The sequence below is a fragment of the Catharus ustulatus genome, chromosome Z (assembly GCF_009819885.2).
Source record: "Catharus ustulatus isolate bCatUst1 chromosome Z, bCatUst1.pri.v2, whole genome shotgun sequence".
Classification (NCBI taxonomy): Eukaryota; Metazoa; Chordata; class Aves; order Passeriformes; family Turdidae; genus Catharus; species Catharus ustulatus.
In genome coordinates this window covers 37,919,987-37,940,806 of record NC_046262.2, presented here as the reverse complement: position 1 = coordinate 37,940,806, position 20,820 = coordinate 37,919,987, and the positions used below count along the sequence as shown (strand labels likewise).

Here is a 20,820-nt window from a genome sequence, read left to right as displayed (position 1 = left end):
CCCACCTCCACCCAGCAGCCGCGGCCCTGCCGGCTCGCCCCGCGGCTCGCAGCTCTCACTTCCAGGTTTGCAAATTTCCGAACTTAGTCCATCAGATAAGGCGCACCAGACTATAAGGCGCACTTCTGGGTTCGGGGGAAAATTTTAGTCAAAAGGGTGCGCCTTATAGTCGTGAAATTACTGTAAATTCTAATTTCATTCCTAGATTTTGTTTGATTTTGAAATTTCTTGGTTTTTATGTTTATGGGTATATTTCAAAGTATACTTCATAGCTTTTCCATAATGCAGTCCAGTTAAAGAGCATGAAGTTCATTCAGTAAATAGGAAGAAGTACTGGAGAATCGTTTTTCAGAGGAAAATTTGGCTTGTAAGAAATAAGCTGCTGGAGATTGCTGGAAAACTAATGCTTTCAGGTCCTTATCAGTCATTGTAGTGATAGTAAAAGTTCCTAAGAACCTGATTAAAACACTTCCGAAAAGAAGGAGGTCATGAGGGAAAACTACTGGAAACCTTTTTTAAAACCAGGTTACTTAACAGTCTGAACATTCTACAGCGATATTCCGGTTTTTGTTGAGATTTCATGTTTGGGGGGAATACGCTTTGTTTATTTTTAATTCAATACTGCTGTTCTGTCTATATTTGAGATAAAAGTGTGTTGTCTTTACTAAAAGATGGGAAATTATTTGCAGGAGATATTTATAATATGTTGTCCAGCCCTACTATGTAATTGCGATTTAGGCCATGCTGACACACTTTCAAACATATTTTTCCAGATTACACTTTAAAATGGGTAACTGAAAGTCTAGAATGTGTTAATTGAAAACATAGAATGCAGAATATAGATGCCTCATTGAGGTAGCATAAAATACTTGGTCACACAAATGTATGTTAAATGAGAATAGTTACTCACTTTAGGAAATAGTTTATTGCCTACTTTCCAAGAGGTTTCTTTTTTGTATTTTGCTTTTCTTTTATTTCTTTATTTAGAAGTATTTTAAATATATAGTTGAAAACTCAGTGTAGATAAAGAAACAGATCAGAGAGCAAATAAGTTTATAAAGCAACATCATATGGATTTAACACCAATAAATACAATGCATATCTATTATCTAATATCTATCATATTAACCTTCTAACAAAGCTTGCATATTATGGAAACTCCAAGTTTAGTTTCTTAGAAAGACTAAGGAATATAATGATTTCAGGTGCTTTTACAGCTCAGGTTGTGCAATGGGAGACAAGACGTAGCTGATTCTTCTAAAAGCACAAGCAGGCAAAAATTATAGAAAATTTCCAGCTCAAAAAAAGAGGCATGTTTTAAAAAAAATTTCCTCTGTCAAAGATGGAAATGATGACTTCTCAGAAGCAAAACATTCAGAAAAAAATATTTGATTCAAGGTAAATATATATCTATATGTCTATATAAAGCTTTTCCTCCCTGTGCCCTCACCCTCAAAGTAAATTCAGTCGTACCATGGTTGCATTAAGAAAGAAACATGCAGTTGAGAGATGGGTGCTGCTCAGTATCTTTGTGTTTGGATATTACACTTAAGGCAATGTGTATTGAAAATCTGTTGGAGTGTGTGGTCATGCAGGATTAATGCAGTGGCAAGTTCTTCTGACAAATACAAAATGAATAATTTAATGTTTTGCTTCTGGGGCATGCCTGAAGGAGGCATCTTTGTAGATAAGTATGGAGCAGAAGCCCATGGATGCTCCCAGGCACAACTCATATTTTGAGAGCTGCTTGAGAACTTTTTACAACAAGCACAAAGGTTCAGGGATTGCATAAAAAGCCTATGGATTTACCTTTGGGTTGGAATTACTGTAATTATAATAATCTAAGTGAAAACTGTCTGCAGATAGTGAAAATTTAAACTAAATATTTATCAGAGAGGGTTCAGAGAATGCAAATTAAGATATAAATATCTCTGGACATGTGTTATGGCACAGGGAATCATGTCAATTGAGCAAGAAAGCTTATTTATTCCCACAGAATATTTACTGACAGGTAGTGTGGGTCAAGAGCTGGACACCCGTGTCCCACATTTACCTAAACCTTCAGCAACACACAGGTCCATCTTCTGACTTGCAATAGGTTCTTTGTTCAGTTTATTTATGTGGAATTTTAAGTTGAGCCTTTTGAAATGCATTTTGCAAACTTAAACACTGTATTGATACACCTTTTGAAGTCAAGTAGAATACTCTTCACTTTCATCTTGGCTTTTGTCAAAGCAAATATTTTATAATACAATGGTTAAGATTTACTGCAGGACTCTTGCTTCAGGTCTGTATCATGTAAATCCTAGATAACATATTCAAAAGAGCCATTTTGTATTCTCAGTAATATATTTTTTGGCTAATAAGCACCATGACTGAAGAAAATCAGTCAAGCTTTCCAGAGTGTATTCAACACCTGATACCAGGAAAGCCTCTTAGAGTGAAGTAAGGCAAGAAAGAAAAGTAAGGTAAGAAAGAAAACCAGCCTGAGTGCTGGGAGGCATGGTGTCGAGGCAGCGTCTGGGGTACTTGGGCATGAGTGAGAGCACTCTGTATCTGTAAACCACAGGGATACAGCTGTTCCTGCTTTAGTCTTTGATCCTCAGCACTCAAACTGTAACAAATCCTTTATCCAGTTCTGGAGGCAATGGAACCACTTTCCCCTTCCTTGAATCCAAATAAAGTAATTTCACGATTATAAGCCGCACCATTTTGACTAAAATTTTGGTCCGAACCCAAAGTGCGGCTTATAATCAGGTGTGGCTTATATACAGACAAAGAACAAAAAGTTGCTGTTTTGGTTTGGAGGACAGGTGTCTGCTGAAAAAGGCAGGAGCTTCTCTTTGAAATGGAGAATGTAAACCCCCTCCCTTCAAATTATTATAATTTTGAAATCAAGGGGCTTTCAGGCAAAAATATGGGAATTAAGAATAACAGTTCTTTTCTAGGGAAATTAAAATAGAAATACAGTACTACAAAGAAACAAACTGCAAACCTGACAAAGTCAGAGTACAACCTGACACCCCGTCAGGCAGGGTGTTGGTAGCAGTCCCATTAAATGGTGGTTGCAGTCCTCCTGCAGTGACATATGTGATTCAGTTGAAGCAGTGCTCCTGTACAAGGTGCAGTTTCCCTCTAAAGGTCCAGTGGTGATGTGGAGCAATCCAGTTTTCCTCTGGAGTCCAGTGGAGAAAGGGGCTCCTTTAGTGTCCCAAAACCTCTCTTTTTATCTTGGTAAGAAATGTTGGGCTCTTCCCCATGGCTGGAGCAACTTCCAATGGGATGCAGTAATTTTATCAGTCACACAGTGGGACTCAATGGGCCATTAGCAGAAAATGACTCGCTGGAGGAAGGATGGGTTGTGAAAAGATAAAGAAAAATGCCCTGGCTGGTTTCAATGGATGGCCCATTAGCAGAACATCTCCCGCAGAGATAAGGATCACTGCCCCCACCCTCAAGAGATGGTGATAGAATAGATACCTTTTATCACACTCTGTATTGTAACATGCGGCTTATAATCAGGTGCGGCTTATAATCGTGAAATTACTTTTGCTGTGCACTGTGGAGAGGAGCAACACACTGAAGTCCTGCCTGAGACGAAAGGAAGTCAGGCAGTGTAAAGGAGGTAAATCAGCACAAAATCTTTCTCACACATCAGATGTTGAAATGTTTATATCTGTGGAGGGTGCAACATAACACAGCTCAAAGCAGCATTCAATGTTTAGAGCTTTTTACAGCAGCTCAAGGCTTCAAAGTAATTTGTGCAAAATGATTCTGAGATGAGACCTACTGGGCTGCAGTTATTTCCAGTAAGCAAACTGACTCTGTTTTCCTCATTCTTTTAGAACCAACATTACCCAGAGTCGCAGCTCTCCCTCCTTGAACAAACAACTCATAATCAACATGGAACCTCTGCAGCCTCTACTTCCTTCTCCCTGTGAGGAGGAAGAGGTTCCTTTAGATGAAGGTGAGTCACTTACCCAATTCCTTTCAATATTAATTACAAAGTATATGGAAGAAAGTGTGATACTGATTGAGGGATACAGAAGAAAAATCTAATAATTTTCATTAGGAATACATCATCAAACCTCTGTATGTCATACCCAGAAATTACCATTTTCTTAAGAAACTGTGCATAAGCTTTATGCAAGATACATTGTGAGGAAAGTTACTGCCATTTGATTTCTGTTTCAAAAAATCTTTTAAATTCTCAGGCAAAGGATCTTAGGAAATAGATAGTCTCAAGACGGCACCTTTTTCTAATAGTCAGCAGTCACTCAGGAGTGAAAACAGGCAGTTTACTGCTGGATGTTTTGTTTTTCTCAATTTCCTTTGCTTTTATATTTCTTTCTTTCTGCTTTAGTCTGCTAATTTAATTTCCTTGACCAAAAAAGGACATTTTTTGAAGATCAGCTATAAAAGATCTGTTAATTTATCTTCCTTGACAAAAAGGGATGCTATTGGAAGATCAGCTTCAATTTATTCTGTAGAACAGTGTTTTCCATGTATTTCTGTATTTCTTGATATTTTAAATATCACATTGAACACCTTTCTTTTTGAGAAATGGTCACTACAAAAAATGACATGAACACCATTGGCAGCTCAAATGAGCATAATTGCCTTTGTCCTAATAAAAATGAAGCCAATCAAACAAAATCTGACCCTGGTTCTTGCTTGAGATGTAGTGAGATAATTGTTTGAGAGGTAGGGAAATATGATCTTTGCTGTTGCTTTGTTTTGATCAATGGGAAAGAGAAAATAGCTGAGTATCTTCATTTTCATGGGAGTATGTCCTGATTTTATTTCATAGGAGTTGTATGAACATGTTTTGTTCATTCTTGGGAGTTTGGACACTGAATGTAGCAAGCACAGGGTAAATTACATTGTCTGTGTGCATTCCTCATTGTAATTAGTAGTAGCAGCTGTTAGTTTTAACAGTTACTTGTTTACCTCTGCTGTGAAATACATGTATCTGAGAATTTGCCTTCTAGCAGCCAAGTACCACCGCTGTGTTTCCTCTGGGCAGCTGTCACCACTGCAGGGTGTAACAACAGCTTGCTGCGTACAGCTACACGTCTTTGTTTGCATCCTGTAACTACACTTACAACTCTAGGCAATGAAATCCGTTTCTGGAAACTGGTGTCTTATTGCTATATGCTCACCAGGCAGTTCTTGTTTGTGTTATGCAAGTTTGAAAATTACATTTCCTTTCAGTCCGACAGATTGTTGTTACTATGATGAGCTAATAGACATATTTGCTGGTGGTATTTAACTACATACTTTATATGTTTATATGTTGTTAAATATCACCAGCTGCTAAGTTAACAGTCTTTTCCTGCAGAAAATTTGGCCATATTATCAAATTGCAGCTCAAACTGATCTCAGCTCTCCAACAGTGATACTGGCTCCCTTCCCAACATCACTTCTGTGGATTCCCACATTCTCCTTTGCACCAGCACTAATCATACCAGTGTGAACGGGTAAAAGGAGTTAAAAAAACCCAAAAAACCCCCAAAAAACTAGTAAATAAAATAAATTCAAAACAACAACAGCAAAAACAAACCAAACTCAATAACAAAAGCAGACTGAATTAGAACAAAAAACCAAAAAAATCCAAACAAAAGACCTCTCAACTGTGCAGTGTCCTATTATTGCCTGACTCAACATTTGAGTGGCTCAGCAAGAGGGTCTACCAAGGTCCTGTATTGGGGTAAGGGCATGAGAAGGACATAAGGATGGGGAGGCATCCAGGTCTGAGACTGACACAACTGCCTTGGGAAACTGCTTTTGGTGCGCTATAGACATGAAATAGGCTTGTTACCTTTGTATATGTCTTGGCCCAGTGAAGCATACTTTCATTTTTTTCGCTCCAAGGGCAAAAGTCAATGTTATCAGAGCAATAATTCATGCATGATGTCTCAGCACAGAAGCATCAAGTGACCAAAAAGAAGCTTTCATCACTTTGTCAAAAGCACATTAATATCCTCTGACTGGAGAGGCAGGGTTTTGCATTTTTTTTTTTTAATGGTCTACTAAAAGTGAAGCTGTGATAGCATCTGGTGCTATAAAATCCAGAGACAATGGACTACCACCTGCAAAACAGTTGACAAGTGATCACCACAGGCAGTAATTTGTCTCACCAAAATGAGACAGTAAAAGAAGACAGTCACAGAATCTATATAGGAGCACTACAAGAAGTACAATGCATGCAATTCAACTACATATGGAGCAAGCACTGAGCTATACTCGGTGCTGGTGAGGCTGCACCTCAAATCCTGTGTTCAGTTCTGGGCCCCTCACTATAAGAAAGAGATTGGGGGCCTGGAGAATGTCTGGAGAAGGACACTGGTGTGAGTGCAGTGTTTGGAGCACAAGTCCTATGGGGGATCTTGTTTAGTCTTGAGGAAGCTTGGGGTGACCTTATCAATCTCTACAATTCCTTGAAAGGATGAGCGGCCAGGTGCAGATTGATTGGTCTTGACTCCCAGATAATAAATAACAGACAAGAGAAAGTGGCCTCACATTGCATCTGAGAAAGTTTGATTTGGATATAAGAAAAATTTCCTTACCAAAAAGATGGTCAGACATTGGAACAAACTGTCCAGGGACATGGTTGAATCAACCTCCTTGGAGAGTTCAAAAGGCCTGGAGTGTGGTGCCTGGAAACATGGTTTAGTGGTGAACACAGCAGTGCTGGTTAACAGACTTGATGATCTTTCCAACCTTAATGATTCTATGTACTGAATGAGCACACACCTGCTACCTTCAGTCTGATTATCTGTCTCTGTGAAGGTACTCAGCTGTGTAAGATTTCATTGTAGAGGAGAGGCATGTGATGCTTTTGTAGGTACAACTATTTAAATTTTTTTAGATAGTTCTTACTGAGAGTTAGTATAGACCAGCAGTTTCTGAGTCAGCTGTAGGATTTTAAGATTCCTCCCTTAGTTATAAGTAGATAAAACTATGGGGAGTGATTTGAAATTTACACAGTCATTTCTCTTTTGCATAAGCATGGTCACATGACAGACAAATGGTAGATTTTACTTCCCAACATCATTATGCAGGAACACACTGGCCTTTTTTTCCCTTGCACTAAGATTTGACGCCTTGGATATTTTCATGCTTCTGTGTGGTTCAGCTGTTATGCTGGCAACTGCTAGCTGAGATGGATGCTCTGGAAGTTTGCAATGTATGTTATGAGACATTTGGAAATGTTTCCGATGTCGGAAATCTTTCACAACCTTGTCTGGCTGACACTTAAGTCCTTGTATAGGCCTTCCTTTACGTATTGAATACGTTGGTGGTTAGATTTTTGTAACAATTCATGCTTTCCAGTTTTTTTAGCCATGTACACAAACAAGAGTAAACCCCTTTTAGTTAGAATTTAATGATCCTGTTTAGGTTTCTATAACAGTTATGAGAATAAAAGTGAGAAAAGAAGACAGAACTCTACTTTTGAAGGGGTGATAAAATGGAGAAAGGAAGAGGTACTTCATCTTTCCTCACACCCACAAGAAAGTGCTTGCAGAAAAGGAAAGGGAGAAATCTTTGCTCCAGCGGAGGAAGGAGTAAACATTTCCTCTACTGGATATTTGTTCTATACAGGCTGTGTGAGGAAGGCAGCCACCATAAAGATGCTTTCCAAAAGCTTCATTGAAGCAGATGTCTTTTATGAGAGAAATATCTGAGCATAAAATAGACATTTGCAGGACTCCCTCCCCTACTCCTCTTTTTCCCACATATTTTCATGCATATCACTGATTTTTTGGTACATGGAGAACAAGGGTGTCAGTTAATGAAGATTCAGATAGCACAACATGTCACAAACACTACAGATGGGTATTCTGGGAAGTGAGAGACTATATATCCCCATGAGTACAATCCTTCCAGTTTACCTCTTCTCTGTGGCTTAGGTGTATCAGGAAAGAGTTTCTTTCCTATTAGGATAGCTTGGGGTTATGCATATGGTTACCTTCTACTTTCCAGCTAGAGTTAGCAGCAGCCAGCACAGGAGCATCATGTTTTTTTTGGGAACTTGTGTATCTCTGCTGGACAGGAACAGGGAAGTGCCCAGCCTTCTGAAACAACATTTCCTTCTAGTGAATAAGAATCTGTCCAACAACTGTCCCCAGGTGGGACTCATATGTAAAGAGAGAAATTTTTTTTCCCAGTTATAAATGTTCTGTTCTTGTTTTTACATGGGCAGGTCAGTTTTCATTCTAGACTAGAAATGAATGTGTTTTCATCTCACTGGTTGGCTTTGTGACTAAGGTTTGTAAGCACAGCATAGGATTTTACCATTGTGTCTATGAGTTTCAGAAATAATTTTCAGGTAGTGATGGGGAACTGACATTACTGGCATATTAAAGCTTTTTAAAAAATAATGGGACTATGAATGCTGGCCTCTTTTTTAACTGCACTATGTTTTTGTGCCTTAGATATTTTTATGCCTCTGTGTGTGGTTCAGCTGTTATGCTAGCAACTGCTAACTGAGATGGGTGCTGTGAAAGTTTGTATTGTACATTACGAGGCATTTGGAAACGTTTAAAAATAACCTCTGATTCTGTTCCCTGCTGGGATATTTTTGTTGGCCATGTTAGAAGCTTGTCATTTGATTCATTGAGAGCGACTTGTGTTAGTCTCTTAAAACTCAGTGGGAACTTAATAAAAGGTCAAAGCTGGTATGGCTAGAGCTTTTACAAGACCTTGAGAAGAGGAATTAATAGTCAAAATGGTGAAATGTCTTGTAAAAATCCAAACCAAGAGAAGCATTCATTTGCGGATGGTTAACCACTGCAACAAGGAAGTATGCATTCGTTTACTGCGGCATGGCTCCAAGATCACAGCCAGAAGGGCTGGTAAATTTACATTTATTTTACTCAAACCCCTTTTTAAAACCCTCTTACTTTAGTTTATGTATAATAACTGTCTCTTGGAAAGGAATTGTACTTGTACAATTAAATTGTACTTGTACATGTAAATGACATGTACAGCAGAGAATAAGGACAAATTACTGACAAGAGTGAAGTTGTAAGTGGAGAATGAATGAGACAAAACATAAATTTTTTGTATGTCTTACAGAAAATTGTGGATTTATTTGTTAATCGGCAATGAATAATGGACTGGAATTTTGCCTTTGTATTTTTCTGGGACAGAGGTGGGGGGAAATACTTTGAAACTGTAGTAATTTATGACAAAACTAAATAGTTGTTAAAGTAGAAGGTAGTAGATTTTGAATGTCCGCTGAATGCAGTAGCTGAGACAGCTCAACTTTTTACTTCAATGAGTTTTGCACACAAGAGGAGTGCAACCCAAGCAACAAAAAGCATTCAGTATTGCTTTGGACAGAAAAGCGGTGGTTTTTTAGGAAATTCCTTTGCCAAAGATCTATTGCCCCCCTGTTAGTAAATATGTCCAATCTTGTAAGACATTTTAAAATTTGTTTTTCCATGCTTTCTTTAGTACTGTTTGCTTTTGATATTTGGGCACCTATAGGTTAAATTATTTCAGTTTTTACTAACCTGTATTAAATCTTTGCATTGAGTCTTCATTTCAGAAACTAATTTTTAATCAAAGAATTAACTGAAAATGTTCTGACAAAGATTAGAATATTGTTACTCTTTTGATATTGGAAAATTGGAAAGCAGTGAGTGCAGTAGATACAGGAGAAACGGCTTCTTGCTGTCATTTATCTCTGAGTACCAACAGCTCCTGGTTGTCTTTGCTTCTTGAATTTGCCACTCAGGGGAAACAGTAGGATCTATGAGAATGCACCTAATTCCCTTGATTCAAAAATAGTAGCAAAATTGGAAAAGCATTATTATTGACATGTGTTTTGTATTCTTACATCTCAGAGGTTTAATACTGGCTCCAAAGAGATGCAAGACGTCTTGTTGGTTTAATATAATGACACCAATCATAAGAGATTTGTATGTTGGGTCCACATCCGTTCTTAAACACCTTGATTTTGTAGTACTGTTCATAGTATGTCATTCCTTTTGAAGTAGACATGCAAAAAAACCCCCCAAAATATATATGTGTATATGACTCCTCGGGAGAACCCCACTGACCCTTTCAGAGCCATGCTGCCTTCTGTCAGGAGGGGTCACCCCTCCAAGTGGAAATGCTGAAATGTCCCGCTTGCCCTTTTGCTTGGGTGCTAAGCTTTCACATCAGTACTTGGCTCTTTTCAGCCTCACTGTTCTTGGCGTGGTGCTGGACACTGAGTCACTGCAGTTCCATCACCAGGTCCTGCTTTCTCTGAACTGCTGACAGATGTGTCTTGCCTTCTCATTCCTGCTCCCATGATACACAGTTGTCTCTCCCTGATGCTTCCTTCAGTCCTGTTGCGGCTTAATCCTGCTTCTGGAAAAGGATCAACAGCTCTGGCCAAAAGGAGATTGAAGACAGGCATCCCCGAATGCCTGCGATGCAGTGTGCTCTGCTCTGCTTCTGCCTCTGTGCTTTGGGTGCCCTTTGTGGGGTGTGAAAAGCAGAGCAGTGGCCTTCACTGCCTGTACTAGCTGTAACATTGAACACCATGACACAAACAGCTGGGAGGCAAGCTCTGATGCCACAAACATGCAGCTCATATGAACTGGCAACTGGACAGGGCTTTGCTCCCTTCTAGAAGTTCCCATTAGACTAAAACAAACAGTAATGGCCAGCAGAAAGGCCAGGTCACTGCCTAAAAAACAGTTACTATAAACTGTCATTGATTAACTCCTCTTGCAAAGCTACAACAGGTGTCTTTTATGGGGACGAGATGTGGGTACAAATCTGTGACCTCCTGTCTCTGAGGGCACGAGGTCTGGCTGTGATGCAAATCCTGCTTGATATAGATCCAGTGTAGGGAAATATTTAAATTCAATGCAATTCCAAAGTCTGTTTCATTTTTCTGTGTTTGCTTTGTGACACTCTAGCACCTTGTTAATGTGAGAAAATACTTTCTCCTTCCTTCTGAAAGGTCATTCTATTCATAGTACAAATGAATTTTGTCCACATGGAAAATAAACAAAGGATACATGATATTTCTAGAGGAAGAAGTAAGAAGGACAAGAAGGATTCCTCCTAATTGCAGCCTGGCTGGCCTCTATTGTTTACATGTGTGTATGAAATGTTCCTAGCACTGTTCTCTCTGGACCATATCTAATTTTCCGTTTCTATCTTTAAAATGAAGGTATATTCATACTTGTTTATTTCTGCAATGTAAAAAGCTGTTACAGGTGTGTAACTGTGTTTCTGGTGAGAAAAGCCATGTGCAGGATATCCGGCCAACAGACAATGTGTGAACTGAATTTTTAAATAAGCAGACATTTTTCCGGAGTGCTGTACTCCCAGCAACTGCAGCTTCTTAAGAATGGTGGAGCCAGAGCTGCCCTTTATTTTGTTAATCCTCAGCTGCTGATTTTGGCCCCTGTAGAAATACTAGCAGCTGACAACATTTATGGCATCTCTTTCACGTTCATGTTCACAGCAGATGACCACAGTAGTCTCATGTCTTACCCAGCAGTTCACATTCCTGATTTGGGGCAATCACAGTATTTGGTGGAAGAGGAATACTGAGTTTCACCTAGGATAATGAGATCTCTGGCTTTGATAAATTTGTTAGTTGCCAGAAAATTATAGCAAACTTTTGCTGTGGAAATATAAGAAATAAATCTGAGTTTGTTTACCTGATATTCCAGTAATTTGTATTAGAAGTTTCTGATTTATGGATTGCAAATTGCCAGTAAGACTATAAAGTAAAGAATGGAAAGAAGTAGTTCTTCTCAAACGTAATTTAATTCTCAACTTTAAATCTGAACACCACATAAATTTTAACTATTGTGCCAACAAATTTTGTAAAATCTGTTATAAAGGCAGTACCAAAATAATTTTTATGTATGAATAGAAGCAAAGGTTTTGCAGTAGAATAATAAAATAATTAAAGAGTTGGGCTTGTTTTAACCTTCATATTCTATTTTATTCCACTGGAATATTTTGAGGATTTTTTTTTCTTTTAACTTGATTTTATTACTTCAGATAACTGGATCGCTTGAGGGCTACCTGAAAAGTAAAAAATCCAAAAACTTTCTTCTCTCTTAAATTTGTGTTGCTGGAATATTCATTGTAGTGTGGAATTTTGGGACTTTAATGTGATATTCTTAGGCCTACATAAGCTTTGTAAATTATATTTGCCATAATGATTTTACAGTTATGTCTTTTGAAACCATCTAACTATGAATGGCTTGACATACTGATCTATATATTGCAAGATAGCTGAAACTTTGCTGGAATCAGTCATGTTGCCCCTGATTAATAGCTTGTTCTTTCCTCATTCTGTGACTTAAAAAACATGCTGCTACAGAGAATATGAAGTGGCAAAAAACCCCAGCTTTATAGATTTAATTATTTTTAAATATCAAATGCACTTGCAGTAGCATTTATTGCTCATTCAAAATATTCAAGTATTGATTTACACTAGTATTTGACTGATATGAAATGCAGTTACTTTGATTTAATAAATTTCCATAACAAATAAAGGAGTTCAAAATTCTTAGCAGTTGAAATGAAATAGTGGAATGTAAATTTGATGTGTGCTTTAGAGCTGCAACACATTACAATTTTCATACAAACCCTTCAGGAAACTAAAACACTCACATGAAAAGGTTCCTCTGTTGCCTTCTATCAACAGGTTAACCTCATAGAAGTTTGCCATTTAGTTGGAAAAAATACAGATTTAATGAAAATTAATATATGTTGTTAGTGTTTGCTATGTATTTTTTGCAAGCTGAAATTTACTCTGAGGAGGAAGGGTTGGCTCAAGAATTATAAATTGGGGTGACCTTTCTTTGTGGTGGCTACAGCTGTCCTCTATGATGAGAAACATGATGAAGATATATTACTGACCTTGCTGCCATAGAGAGGCCTATGGCCAAAATTCTCAAATTTGGGAGAGTAAAGTTGGGTGCTTTCAATCATTTTGAAATGTCTAAGTGGCTCAATTTAAATTTTACTCATACTAAGAATAATTGAAAATCATATTTGAGAATCAAGTGGTAGTACTGTGTGTCTGAAGAAATGTGTTGATTCTTAATTCTGGGTTCCAGAATTAAACAATGTTGGCTTTTGCAATTTTATGTATCGTGGCTATACTCTCAAGTAACTGAGTATGGTTTGATGACCCAGCATTACCTTCTGTTACTTAGGCGAAAGAGGCTCCAAATCGGTTCTCATTTCTTGGTGTTCATACACTGTTGTATCTCATTTCAGTTGGTTTGTATCCTCCTCTTGATGGCTGTAGCAAGTGTATTTCTTAATGTAAAGACTGGTGTAGACAATTAAGTTCCAGAAAAAAAGTTTCATGATGAAATGTGATGAATTTCTAAATTGGCTGTGATAAGAGAGGACAGAGTAGTTGAGGCAAGGAATTATTAGGTATGAAGTAAAATCAAACTTACAAAAATTAAGACTAATTAAATTATTGAACTAATAATTATTGAGGACAAGGTTTCAATTCATCTATGTACATTTGCTGCTGAAAGGAACTGTCCTGCCCTCTTTCTTCATCCCTGGTAATGTGGATAGCTGGTAACATCTCCACAGGAGCACATGACAAGCCAGCTCAGGAAGAAAAAAAATCAGATGCTAACCCAGGCTACTTTGCTCAGTGATGAAATGAAAGGAAGCAGAAATTGTCTTTTTGGTCCTTTGACCAAAATGTGAAAACTCATCTGGAACCATGTTCGGTGAGGTCTAGAGAGCAAGGAAAAGATAACAAATTGCATGGGAAGAGACCTGTCTAGGCCATTTTGAATGCTCAAAAAGGGAAATTTCCATGAGGAGGTGTCTTAACATTGTTTTGTAAGGCAGGTCTGTTGCCCAGCTGTCCTCCTTTCCTTTCTTGCGACTGACAACTAACGGCAGTCACTGAAGTATTGATGGAGCTGCAAACAGCTAGACTTATTTGCAGACTTGTTGCTGTTAGACTGGAAAAATGAAAGTAAGCTTTGGGACGAAAGGACTTGATCAGAGAGTTGTGTCATGAGAAAGTCTCATCTGTGAAGGGGAGAGAGAAATTTAGAGAAGAGAGAAAAAAACTAAAGAAGAAAAAAAAAGACAGGAGAATCAGCTTTTTTTACTGATGAGGAAGGCTATTGGAAGGCTGTTCTGATGATATCTAATCCTCATATCATCAATCCTCTCCTTTTTCTCTTTTTACTTTTAACATGAATTTATCATGATAATCTGGTGTGTCCTTTTAATGTCATGCTCTATTCTCAACCTTAGCTATTATCTTACCGCACCCATTCATCTCAAAGCAAGGAGAGTTGGTAGTTTTTGTTGTTGTTGTTATAATTGTTAATATTATACAAAGAGCATCAAGTCACACATGTAGTCAGCATTAATTTATACCAGAAATCAGATAATAAGCTGCTCTCTTTTCTGGTTTGCATTACATTATTATTCTTGGTAGCTGTATCAGACCCTCTTTAGCAGATCTGATGTACTACAGTGTTGTAAAGATACTGTCCCTTTCAAAAAGCTTTTCCAGTTTTTGTTAATTGTGTACAGTCTGGTTTTAATATGCAAAATTATTGCAGAATCTTCTTCCCATACATCTGTTAGATGTTACTATTGGAAGGCTGACGTTTGCTACTAGGCTGTGAGAAGTTTAGTACCATTGTTTCAATGTCATTTTCTCAGGTATCCAACTGCCAAAGGAAGAGGAGATTTCAGTACCTGTGACATCAAGCTCTCCAGTAAAGGATACTGGGAAGGATGTTGATCTTGCCATTGAACAGGAAGAGAAGATGAAAGAGGAACCCTTAACCATCTCAGAGCTGGTATACAATCCAAGTGCCAGCTTGCTGCCCACACCCGTTGATGATGAGATCAACATGCTTTTTGATACCTGTCCAAGAGCAGAGAATGAGAAAGATGATACCGATTCATTTGAGGAACTTGAAGCAGATGAAAATGCATTTTTAATTGCAGAGGAGGAAGAACTGAAAGAAACTCGGAGAGCCCTGAGGTGGAGCTATGACTTTCTAATGGGCAACATAGAGGTGAATGCTTTTGTGAAGAGTTTCTCCAGACTTTTTCTTGTGGGTCTTGGACTATTGTTGTTTGTGTTCCCCCTTTTCCTTGTTCTCTTGGAGTCAGACCTTCAAATCTCTTTCCTTCATGAAATCCGCCAGACACCGGAGTTTCAGCAGTTTCATATCGAATATTACTGCCCCCTTAGGCAGTGGATGGCTTGCAAAATAAACTTCATCCGTGATATGCTGGGCGGCTTTTAAATTTTACATGAATATGATACAACTAAGGGCTATATTCAAAATTTCAGTTAGTGACAGCTTTCCATAGTGCCCCTGGGCCCATGTGTTGGCAGCTGCCATCATATCTTTATGTACAGTTTTGTTACAGACTCTGCAGGTTCTTCAGTTCCCTTCACATACTTACATTGCCATTTTAGTTACCAACTTATACAGTCACCTTTCAATAACCAAAATGCAGTTTTATTTTAATTACATTTCAGACTTCCAGCTCATTTATTGCATTATATAAGATAGGGTCACAATAAGTTTTGTTGTCCTTAACCTTTCAATCCATGACACTATAACTGATGATATTGAAAGAAAACATTTTTGAATATACTCCTTAGTGCAACAATCTCTTCTAACCAATGCCTATACAAGCAATGTTTATGCTGGGTTTTTGGTTTTTGTTTGTTTTTCTGTTTGTTTGTTTTTTTAAATTTTTATGTGTTTAAGATATTTTGGTAAATTTTTAGTAAAAGACAACTAATGGTGTTATTTAAATGTACATTGGTAAGAATAATGCAGAAGGGCATGTAGGGTGTTTTTAGTGTTTTACCAGTTATTTGTTTTTAAACTAGGGCTGGAGAATGAATGAATTTAATGTAGCTCTATATAAAGGGACTGTGTTTGGGAAACACACAGAAAGTTCACTCAAGTTCAGTAGGGGCTGCCTGGGGGAGGTGAAATGACAGCAAGTATGCAAAAGAATTTCTGAAAGGCACCGTTCTAAAGCTTGGGGAAGTGAGCAGAACTGAAATGATCCTTCCTCTTACCTGTCAGGTTGTCTTCCATTTTATCAGTTCTGTAGAAAGTCCTTACAAGATAGTCCCAGTATGTTTAGAGAAAGATTAAATCTTCAGTCTAAATGTAGATTATTGTACATAACGGGAGACAATAATAGTAAGTAGCAAAAAAAAAAAAAAAAAAAAAAGAAAAATAAGAAAAAAAAAGAAAAAAAAGGACCCAAAAACAATTCAGTAGGTGAGCAAGCTACTTTTAAAAATCACAAAGAGGATGAAAAGGTGAAAAAGGAATAATTTTTCATACTTCTTTTAAAAAAGCAAAGCATTAGGGTGTACAGTTGATATAAAATAATCTACTGGCTCACATTTAAAGGCTTAAAGACTTTAAGAGATGCATCTTCATGCTTGATGCCCTTTATGACTAATCTCTAAGACAACATATTTTCTGTGCATACTATATACTTCCTTTCACATGTAGCATCATACTTACCCTCATTCCTTGTTATTATGAGCCCACTTACAAGATCTAATGCTGTTTTGTGTAACATGGTTTTATCTAAAGGTATTCCACAATATAGCTTAGCGAATATACTTACATAAAATCCTGTCAATGCTGAGACTATTTGAAGGCCCTCAAATATATCACAGAGGTTGTATTTAAGACAAAAAAGTTTTTATTCCTCTTCTCCCACAATCTTAGTGCATCCTTGTTTCATATTTAAATGAAGCAATTTTGGTGTCAGACTCTTTCTCCTGCTTAGACCTTTATGAATTGGAGACATATTTGAGGCTATTTTATTAGATGTGCATTTAACACATTGTAACCATATGTCTAATTCCTACTAAATAAATTCTATTAGTTCCAATATCAGGAAATCTCTTTTGCTTGATTTTCTCTTGTAAGCCTTTGCAAGTGTCTAGTTTTAAAATTACAATTTTCATCGAGGATTTTTCCTTCCCTTCCAATCTTGTCCAGTTTTTAAAAGACAAACAGTTACAGGGCTTAGGAGTTCCTTTCCTCAGCTGAAAACTTTTGGATTGCTATTCATCTCCCCATCAACAGACTAAACTAAACAATTGTGTTTTTTATTGTCTTTATCCTTGCTAATCTGTTTCCCAGAAGAATCACTTATGATTAGTTATTTATTGTCTATTTCTTCCTATGCTACTTGCAGCTAAATGATCCTTTCCCACAAGGTAATAACCATTCAGCCTAATAGAAATGGAGAGTGAACAAATGTAGACCTTTGATCTTACATGGAAATTACTCATTTGCATTGTTGCTAAACAAAGGGGTCAGAAAAGGTGTTTTCAATGATGAAGGATGTGAGAGCAGGCATCCTGCTGGACTGTGAAGACATGGTTCCATACAACTTCCTAGAAATCTGATAATCACTTTAAAAAAAAAAAAAGTTGGATACAATAGACTTGAATTACAGGACTCCAGAAGTAGGAGTATTGTAATGCTTGATTTAACTCTTAGAAATCAGAATCAGAAAATAGCTCAGTTGCATGAGAATGTACTCTCAACAATTGTGCAGTGCAGTGAAGTTTTATGTAGGGTTAAATGCAAGTGTGCACACATGCTTGCATTTACTAACCATGTGCATGTATTCAGACCTGGCCTTTTAAAATTCTTACCTTTCCTTCCTATATTCTCTGGTTTATCAAAATAATTTAACTAAAAGTGATGAGAGTCTTATAACTTAAAGGCCAGGACCATGTCACACACAGAAGGACGTGGCTGGGCACATTCAGAGAGAGTAGCAGCTTTCTACTAGTAAAGATGACAGACTTGGACTATGGAGTGTCTATAGGTACAGTATTGTGTAATTCTGTCTGTGCTTGGATATATTGTAAAATGTTATGTACTTGAAATATATTTTGTGGTTTGTCTAACATTTATAAACACAACTCTGGGAAGAATTAAAAATGGTTTTATTTCATGGAGTGTAAGGGGAAAATATACCTGTAACTTGAGCCTTATCTTTGTACAGTGAATTTCACATTTCTATATGTCAACATCCTGATTGTTTTGTATGTTGATATGATGGCAGGAATCCCTAATAAAATTACACTGGAGAAAAGCTTTCTATCGTTATGGCAGTTCTTATGGGGAAAGATTTTCTGCAAATAATACTTTTTGTCACAAAGTACTTGGAACATAATATAGTACAATTTCTTATGACTCTTACAATGTTTTCAATATGATTTTTTTACTCATCAGTTGGTGAGATACTAAAAAGTACAGTAATTTCACGATTACAAGCCACACCTGATTATAAGACGCATTTCCGGAGTGTTGGCAACGTTTCGTTCTTCCTCTGTGTATAAACCGCACTGGATTATAAGCCGCACTTTCGTTCGCAGCGAGGATCCGTGTGCAACTTTCACAAAGTTGCCAATTAGTAACAGAATCGCGGGATTGTGGAGTTTACTGGCTCGGCTCGGGGCCCGGCAGGCTTGGCCCACTTGGGGCTGCCAATGGGGCTGGGTGGCCCAGCAGGGCGCTGCCACTCAGCAGGGCCGCTCAGGGCCGGACGGACAGTGCTGCTGCCACTGCCAGGCTCGCTCACCCCTACCCACCGCCTGCACCACTGCCGCCGCGTTTGCTTACCCTGGCCCGGCTCTGCCGGCCCCTGTGCTGCTGGGCTCCCCCACGCCACTGGTCTCCCCCGTGGCGCTGGGCTCCCCTGCGCTGCCGGGTGGCCCTGTGTCGCCAGGCTTCCCCGTGCGGCTGGCCCCGGCTCTGCTGGCCCCCCCCCGCGCTGCCAACGCCCCCCCCCACGCCGCTCACCACCCCCCCCATGCTGCTGGCCACCCCCGCGCCGCTGGTTCCGCCTCTGCCGGGGCCGGCCAGGCTCCAGCTCGGCTTGGGGCTGCCACGGGCTCACACTTCTGGGTTGGCAGCTTTTAGAACATTGTTCATATATTAGCCGTTCTGGATTACAAGCCGCACTTCCGGATACGGAGCAAAACTTTAGTCAAAATTGTGTGGCTTATAATCGTGAAATTACTGTACTTTAAAATAGGATGTTATTAACATGGTCTCAGGCTCATTTATCAAGAGACTATTGGTTTGCCTGGTTACCAGATAGGTGTGAGTCAGATTCCTGAGATAAAATTACTGGCACACAGAGTAAAAACTGAGGGGTTAGTTTTACAGTCAGGCCCTGGCCGTGGACATACAGTTGCAACCTTTCAGAGGCAGGTCTTGCTAGACTGTTATGTAGGAAAAGCTGTGCTGCCTTACATTGAGTTAGTTTGGAGCTCTGACAGAGCAAAAATATTTGGTAAGAAATGTACAGTCAATTGCAATGAAGCAATCGATTATTATTCTGGGGAGCTAAGAGTAATAGACACTACTTCCTGAACAAATAAAAGCTTTAGATTAAGATATTACTGTACTGTATATAAAGTGCCAAAATCTAAATACACTCTGGCAATTTGAAACGTAAAATCCAGGAGTACATAGTACAGGCAGAGCTATTTATTCAGTTAATAGGATGTAGGTTGTAATACAGCCTTTAAAAGAGGTTGCGTTCCTTCTTTAACATATGATTAAACAACATTGTTTGCATTCTGAAGTCCCTACTATAATTTATGAAACTAGCCTTTGTAAAACAAAGCACTTTTACTTTGGGTAGAAACCCAGTATTTGCCATAACTTCTTTCTGAATCATCACACAAATTTCTCTAAAATTACAACTCACCGAAATGTCATGCCAGAGGTGCATTTGAAGAAATCAGACTGCATTTTTCAGTGCTTATGGTCACTGTAAGTTGTTCACAACAGATAGATCGCCCAAACTGGAGATCACAAGGACCAGAAGGTGAGAAGCTTCATCTGGAAGTCAAAGTACATTTCTTAACATTTTGTTTGGTTGTGTTGGCTTTTGTTGTGTTTAAATCCCAAAAGAAGTAATTCTCTCTTCTGTTTGTGTGGATTTGCTGAAGATTCCCTTAAAGCTGTCATTTTATATGGAAAAAGACATAGGTCTGAGACACCCTGTGAAGATTTCAGCTGTCACAGCTGCTAAATGCCATACTATGAGACTGATGCTATAGTCATTTTGCCTCTTTACAAAAGTGGTTTCCTCATCAGCTCATCTTCAGAAATCTGAGGGAGCTGCTGTGACATTTAGAAGCTGTCGTACTTGGGGTTTCTTTCTGTAAAGGCAAGTGATTGATGTTCATCTCAGCCAGATGAACACCCTGAAGCAATCCTATTTTCCACTGTTACAAAGGTTCACAGTTTGCCCACAGATCTTGTAGCTCACTCCTAGAAAGCATGGGCACTATTTGTCCCTGTGATGCTTAAGGGTGTAGTATGAATTTATCGCTGTGGCACAACTCATCACACTCATCACACATACATCTCAACTGCTCTAAACAACCACAGCTCAGTGCTTGTGTGTTACACTGAAGAACAATAAGGCATTAATTTCTGCTTCAGCATCATACAGTGCTGGAGTATAAAATATAGTTATAAAAATAAAAATTCAACATATGCTTGAAAATTTACCTGTTCTATTTATTTCTTTCTGACCTTTCCCATATTACCTCACTTTTAATTTCACAGAAGAAATGTTTGTTGAGCTCATGAGATGGCAGATACTTTGGAGAAGCAAGGTGGCCTCCCAGAATCTTCATCAGTGTCACGATGAGCAAATACTACCTACTAATTGCTAGTTGAAAAGATGAAAAAACTTCATTGGTTTAAATGGACTAAAAATCCAGGTGAAATAGGTCATATTTCTTTGAAGAATAAT

At 38.4% G+C, this 20,820-nt stretch overlaps 1 protein-coding gene across 6 annotated transcripts in view; it reads left to right on the top strand.

Annotated features, from left to right (window-relative positions):
- The window catches only part of LOC117010960 (FERM domain-containing protein 3-like), a 134,643-nt gene extending 116,512 nt beyond the window's left edge, over positions 1-18,131 (top strand). For all 6 annotated transcript variants that reach the window (XM_033086103.1, XM_033086101.1, XM_033086099.1 and 3 more), the window contains 2 exons: positions 3,846-3,967; positions 14,689-18,131. In XM_033086103.1, coding sequence (XP_032941994.1) covers positions 3,846-3,967; positions 14,689-15,284 — 718 coding nt within the window. In that variant the 3' untranslated portion in view covers positions 15,285-18,131. The remainder of the gene's footprint in view (positions 1-3,845; positions 3,968-14,688) is intronic.
- The last annotated feature ends 2,689 nt before the right edge of the window (positions 18,132-20,820 follow it).